At 36.8% G+C, this 7264-nt stretch overlaps 1 protein-coding gene across 2 annotated transcripts; it reads left to right on the plus strand.

Annotated features, from left to right (window-relative positions):
- Positions 1-2756: 2756 nt before the first annotated feature.
- LOC123935081 (procathepsin L-like) lies at positions 2757-4249 on the plus strand. Of its 2 annotated transcripts, none has more exons than XM_045995524.1 (2): positions 2757-2812; positions 2981-4249. In XM_045995524.1, exon 2 carries the CDS (start codon positions 2992-2994, stop codon positions 3997-3999), a length of 1008 nt encoding a protein of 335 aa, XP_045851480.1. In that variant the 5' UTR covers positions 2757-2812; positions 2981-2991; the 3' UTR covers positions 4000-4249. The 2 variants fall into 2 exon arrangements, with proteins under 2 accessions (XP_045851480.1, XP_045851481.1); XM_045995525.1 differs by lacking the exon at positions 2757-2812 and adding an exon at positions 2924-2935.
- The last annotated feature ends 3015 nt before the right edge of the window (positions 4250-7264 follow it).

Genomic DNA, 7264 nt, shown 5'->3' on the forward strand with positions numbered 1-7264 from the left:
TAGGCCATTCACATTGAGAGTGATTATTGAGAGATAGGTTTTTATTGACATCGTGTTGCCTTTGAAGTCTTTCTGTCTGTAGACTGTTTCTATATTTCTGTTCAATGGTATTCTTAGGATTTTTTCTCTTTTATAGGACCCCCCTTAATATTTCCTGCAGTGTCGGCTTGGTGGTTGCATAGTCTTTTAAGCCTTGCCGGTCTTGGAAACTCTTTATCTCTCCATCCATTTTAAATGTCAGTCTTGCTGGATAGAGTATTCTTGGTTGCATGTTCTTCTCATTTAGTACTCTGAATATATTTTGCCAGCCCTTCCTGGCTTGCCAGGTCTCTGTGGAAAGGTCTGACATTATTCTAATGGGCTTTCCTCTGTATGTAAGGAGCTTCTCTGTCCTAGCTGCTTTTAAGAGGGTCTCTCTTGAAACATAATTCCTCATTCTAACTATAAGGTGTCGTGAGGACTTTCGAGAATCTAAAATCTTGGGAGGAAATCTCTCTGCCTCTAGTACATGAACGTTGTTTCTATTCGTGAGATTGGGAAAATTTTCATAGACAACTTCTTCCACTATATCTTCTAGACTTCTTTCTTTTTCCTCCCCTTCAGGGATTCCAATAATTCTGACGTTGGAACGTTTCAAGGCATCATTTATTTCCCTGATTCTGTGTTCGTGGCTTCTGAGCTGTTTGATCCAGGCTTCCTCCTGATCCTTTCTATCTGTTTGTCCTCCAGGTCACTAATTCTATCTTCTGTCTCAGTTACCCTAGCTTTTAGAGAATTTAGATTAGATTGGAACTCATTGAGAGCATTTTGAACATCATCCCTGGTGGCTTTCAGTTCTGCCCTAACATTGTGAACATCATCCCTGGTGGCTTTCAGTTCTGCCCTAATCAATTCTGTTTGGTCATCCATGGCTTTCTCCAACCTAGCTATTGCCTGGATAATTGTTAGTCTGAATTCCTTTTCTGACATATTGTCTATGTCGATAGCCATTAGCTCTGTTGCAGAAGGCCCATCCTCTGTATTTTTCTTCTGTTGGGTATTCCTCCTCCTAGTCATTTTGGTAAGAGATGACTGAACAGATGCAGCTGGACTTATCGATTGTGGTGCAGTCAATGTGCACCCTGGAACGCTTCTGTGCAATCAGGATTCCCCACCCAAATGAGAGAAAAAAGAAAAGAAAAAGAAATAGAGAAGAAGAAAGAAAAAAAAGGGAAAAGAAAAAAGGAAAAAAAAAAAGAGAGAGAGAGAGAGAGAGATAGGAAAAAAAGGGAAGATAAAAGAGAAGGCTCAGCCGAAATGGGCCACAAGGTAATATTTGTGAAGTATACAAACAAAAACAGACAAACAAAAGACTGATAAAAGTATATGACAAGAGAAAAAATATATATATATAAGCAAAAAAAAAAAAGGGAAGAACCTCATCAGAAAGAACCCCAAGTATAAGATTTATATATTATCAGGACAAACACAAATTCACAGAAACACTGACAGAAGGAAAAATTGGGAGAGTGGTTATAAATTCTCAGTGTGGGTGAGGAAGGTTATTTTGATTCTTCCTGAAGGTATCTTGATGTTTTTGTTAAGGGACTCAACTTTCCTGTCTCACTCTCTCTCTGTCAAAAATAAATAAATAAGATCTTAAAAAAAAAGATTAAAATATGTCACCAAAATCAAAGCATAAGCAACAAAAGAAAAAAAAAGATAAATTGGTTTATAAAAGGTTCTGTGCTTCAAAGGATACCATCAAAGAAATGAAAAGACAACCCACAGAATGAGAAAAAAATGTTTGCAAATTATATATAGCTTCTATCTTAAATATATAAAGAATTCTTACAGATCAGTAATATACAAATAACTCCATTAAAAATGGGCAAAATATGTTTAAATAAACATTTCTCCAAAGAAGACAAACAAAATGGCCTATAAGCACATGAAAAACACTTAATGTCATTAACCATAAGGGAAATGCAAATTGAAACCACAATGAGATATCAATTCACACATAATGTCATGTCTATCATGAAAAAGACAGATAATACCAAGTGCTTGTAAGAATCTAAAAAATTAGATTTCTAATTCACTGCTACTAAGAATGTAAAATGGTGCAGCTCCTTTGAAACAGTCTCATAGTTCCTCTAAATATTAAATACAGAGTTAGCATATGACTCAGAAATTTCATTCATAAGTATATAACCAAGATAAAATGAAAAACATGTCACACAAAAACATTATTTGCATGTAAATGTTCACAGTAGCATTATTCACAGTAGAAAAAATTAAATATTGAATATTTATGCAATGGAAAACTATTTGGCAATAAAAAGAAATGAAGTATTGATTGACACATTGCCACAAAATGAATGAGTTTTGAAAACATTTTGCTAATAAAGTCACAAAAGGCCACATATTCTATAATTACATTTATATGAAATGTCCGGAATAGGCAAATCTATAGACAAAAGGTAGACTTCTTGTTGCCAAAGGCTAAGGGAGCTGGGATATATAGGAAGTAGCTATTAATAAGTGTGATGTTTCCTCTGCAGATGATAAGAATGCTCTCAAATTGATTGTAGTGATTGTTGTGGAATTATTCACTTTAAATTAGTTAACTGTATGGTATGTGGATTACATCAAAATAAAGCTGTTATTTTTTAATAAGGAGATTATTCTAAATCAAAGTAGAAAGCAGAGGAGACATGCTAGAAGGAAGAGAAGCTATCAGAAGAGTATGTTTTGAGAATCCCAAGCCTCGGCGATTTGGAAGGGCTGCGTGTGTCTGTGAAGTGCGCCTGCGCAGCTGTGGACGTCGTAGGTCAACGTCTCAGTGTGGGGATCCACCGTGTCGGGAACAGGGACTAAAGGAGGGGGTCCACCCCGGGGCTCAGGCGAGGGGTGGGTGCGACCCGCATAAATAAGAGCATCTGCGTCCTTGGAGGTGAGGCGGCTGAGTCGACGCTGCTTGGATCCTGGAAGCCTTGAGGTTTTTGAAACATGAATCCTTTACTCTTCCTGACTGCCCTTTGCTTGGGAATAGCCTCAGCAGCTCCAGAACTCGACCAAAGCTTAGATTCACAGTGGTACCAGTGGAAGGCAATGCACAGGAGATTATATGGCATGAATGAAGAAGGCTGGAGGAGAGCAGTGTGGGAGAAGAATATGAAAATGATTGAACTGCATAATCGGGAATACAGCCAAGGGAAACATGGCTTCACGATGGCAATGAGTGCCTTTGGTGACATGACCAATGAAGAATTCAGGCAGGTGATGAATGGCTTTCGAAACCAGAAACAGAGGAAAGGGAAAGTGTTCCAAGAACCTCTCTTTGCTGAGATCCCCAAATCTGTGGATTGGACTCAAAAAGGCTATGTAACTCCTGTGAAGAATCAGGGTCAGTGTGGTTCTTGTTGGGCTTTTAGTGCAGCTGGTGCTCTTGAAGGACAGATGTTCCAGAAAACTGGTAAACTTGTGTCACTGAGTGAGCAGAACCTGGTGGACTGCTCTCGGTATCAAGGCAATCAGGGCTGCCGTGGTGGCCTGATGGATTTTGCCTTCCAATATATTAAGGACAACAGAGGCCTGGACTCAGAGGAATCCTATCCGTATCTTGCAAGGGACACAGATAGCTGTAACTACAAGCCTGAGTATTCTGTTGTCAATGACACTGGCTTCGTGGACATCCCTCAACGAGAGAGGGCCCTTATGAAAGCAGTGGCAACTGTAGGACCCATCTCTGTTGCTATTGATGCAGGCCATCAATCGTTCCAGTTCTATAAATCAGGCATTTATTTTGATCCAGATTTCAGCAGCAAAGACCTGGATCATGGTGTACTGGTGGTTGGCTATGGCTTTGAAGGAACAGATTCAAATAACAATAAATTTTGGATTGTCAAGAACAGTTGGGGTCCAGAATGGGGCTGTAATGGCTACGTAAAAATGGCCAAAGACCAGAACAACCACTGTGGAATTGCCACAGCAGCCAGCTATCCCACTGTGAGCTGATGGACCAGGAGATTAGAGGACTTGAAGATGGCGTATCTGGGGGAATTTTATCTTAAAACTGACCAAACCCTTATTGTATAAGATAAGACACTTGAATCGTTGAGGATCCAAGTTGTGATTTGAATTCTGTGACATTTTTATAAGGGTAAAACATTACCACTACTTTAATTACTGTTATAAATAGCTTTATAATGTTGAAGTCTCATTAGTTAATTCTAAAACTTTTGAATTTTCATTTTTTCAAAGAATATATAAAAATTTACCTTTTAAAATAAAATTCAATTCAGTAAAAAAAAAAAAAATGAAGAGTATGTTTTTTCCTAATGTGCAACACTGAAAATCTAGGCAAATTTAAGTAAAATAACACATATAAGACTTAGCATATTTTTAAAAGATTTTATTTATTTATTTGACAGAGACAGAGAGAGCACCAGAGAGCACAAGCAGAGAGAGTGGCAGGCAGAGAGAGAGGGAGAAGCAGGTTACCCCTGAGCAGAGAGCCCTACACGGGGCTTGATACCAGGACCTTGATGCCAGGATCCTCATGACCTGAGCCAAAAGCAGACACTTAACTGGCTGAGCCACACAGGTGCCCCTAGACTTAGCATATTTTTGAAAAGACAGAAGATGTTTCGCTTTTGGGAAATCAAAAATGAGTTTGTACTTTGGTATTTCTCCTATACAAAATATTGTGTTATTATAGAAAAGAACCTGTGCTTTCCATAATAGTTGAAAGCTGAACTTTATCTTTACTTAACTTCTAAAATTCACAAAGTTTTGGTAATTATTGAATTCTGGTTGCAATTTTGCTGATTCATTTTTAAATTTTAATTCAATTAATTGACATATAATGTATTATTGGTTTCAGAGGTACAGGTGTGTGATTTATCAGTCTCATATAATACTTCGCTAATTCTTTTCACCTATATAGTTGCATGTTACACTACACAGCATTTTGGTTATGTTTCCTTTTGCAAGTCCAAATATAAATCTAAAATTCCATTTTCATTTGATTACTCAAGTAATAAAATATGAACTTTTTTTAGCAAGAACAAATTTTGCAATGTTTCCAGTGTGAAAATTAAGGACAAAATTAGATGAAATTGAAGTTCATAGAAGATGAATAAGATGATACATGCCCGGAATGATTTATGAAGAATTATTAAACAAGGGAAACTAACTTTAGAAAACATGGAAAAGCAGATACCTAACTAGAAGCATAATTATATATGAATATTTGATAGATGTCAAAGGAGAGAGAACTGACACATAGAAGCCATGAGTACGGAGAATTAACAACATTATGCTGATTTTAAAAAAAGAAAACAAAAACCAAAAGGAATACTAAAAGGAGAAACTAATTAAATAATCTGATATTGAAACTTTTTGCTAGATTATAAGATGTCAAATATGTTTTTTATTGTGTGTTGGTATAAAAGACCAAAGTTATGGTAACAATCACCTTTAAGACACAACATTAGCAAGCTTCCTATTATTTAAGAAGCAAAAAATAGGGCAATGGAGCAAAGAGATGGGCATTATATATCAATAATCACTTTTCAGAAATATGAGTTTGGGAGATGTTAAACAACTTCAGTACACTAATTTTCAATCGCCATATCTCCTAACACTAAATTCCATGGCTAGAGTAGGATGGATAATTGGAAGATGTTGATTTTCTTCTTTTTCCATGTTTTATTTTTAATTGAAGTACAGTTGACCTACAATATTAAATTAGTTTTAGGTGTACAACAAAGTGATCCAACAATTACATACATTACAAAATGCTCACCACAATAAGAAAATTACAATATTATTGACTATATTCCCCATGCTGTACTTATTTTTTTCCTTTTAAGTAGTCTCCACACCAAGGGTAGAACTCAATATGGGGCTTAAACTTCCAACCCTGACATCAACAACTGAGCTGAGATCAAGAGTCAGATGCTTAATCAACTAAGTCACTCAGGTGTCACTCCCTATGCTGTACTTTCTATCCTCATAACTTATTTACTAGAAGTTTGTACTTCTTAATCCCTTACTCCCTTTTTTACCCATCTTCCAATCCCCCCCCCTTTGGCAACCACCAATTTGTTCTCTATGAGTCTGTCTCTCCTTGTTATTACTTGTTCAGTTGTTTTGTTTGTCAGATTCATCATTGAAATCATATGGTATTTGTCTCTGTCTTGGCTTATTTCACTTAGCATAATACTCTTCAGGTCCATCCACATTGTCACAAATGGCCAGATTCCATTCTTTTTTTTTTTTTTTTAAGATTTTATTTATTTATTTGACAGATAGAGATCACAAGCAGATAGAGAGGCAGGCAGAGAGAGAGAGAGAGGGAAGCAGGTTCCCTGCTGAGCAGAGAGCCCAATGCGGGACTCGATCCCAGGACCCTGAGATCATGACCTGAGCCGAAGGCAGCGGCTTAACCCACTGAGCCACCCAGGTGCCCCGATTCCATTCTTTTTTGTAGCTTAGTAATATTGCATTGTGTATATGTACCACGTCTTCTTTATATATTCATCTATCACTGAACACTGTGTATTTATTGAAAGCAAACAAAAACACTAATTCAGAAGGATAAATATACCCCTCTGTTTACTGTATCATTATTTATAATAGCCAAGATATTGAAGATATTGATTTTCACACACTAATGTAATCCCTTTCATAAGAGTGAAATAAGCTCTGGAAGCATTACTTGGAACCCATGATGCTTATTCATGATATTTCACTTGGTAACTGTAATAATGGGTATGTATAATTTCTGTTTTTATTTATCTCTTCTATATGGAAAAATGATATGCCTTTTGATGAAGTGGGAAGATAGGGAAATTTCAAAGATGTTGGAATATCAGATAATTTCCTATATTGGCCATTAACTTTAGGCAATTTGCTAATCATTTTTTCTTTTTTATATGAAAATGTCATTTTTTGCTAGATCTTAAGCAGAGATGTTCTGCCTATGCTTCAAACTGCAGAGAAAGATAACAAGAATAATAAAAACAGTTACAAACAATAATTTCTAGACTAAACCAAGTACTCACTGAATGATGGTCATCTGAATTTTTACCCCTTTTTTAAAAAAGATTTTATTTATTTTTTCAACAGAGAGAGATCACAAGTGGGCAGAGAGGCAGGCAGAGAAAGAGTGGGGGAAGCAGGCTTCCTGCTGAGCAGAGAGCCTGATGCAGGGTTCGATCCCAGGACCCCAACATCATGACCTGAGCTGAAGGAAGAGGCTTAACCCACTGAGCCA

The sequence above is a fragment of the Meles meles genome, chromosome X (genome assembly GCF_922984935.1).
Source record: "Meles meles chromosome X, mMelMel3.1 paternal haplotype, whole genome shotgun sequence".
In the NCBI taxonomy this organism is placed as follows: Eukaryota; Metazoa; Chordata; class Mammalia; order Carnivora; family Mustelidae; genus Meles; species Meles meles.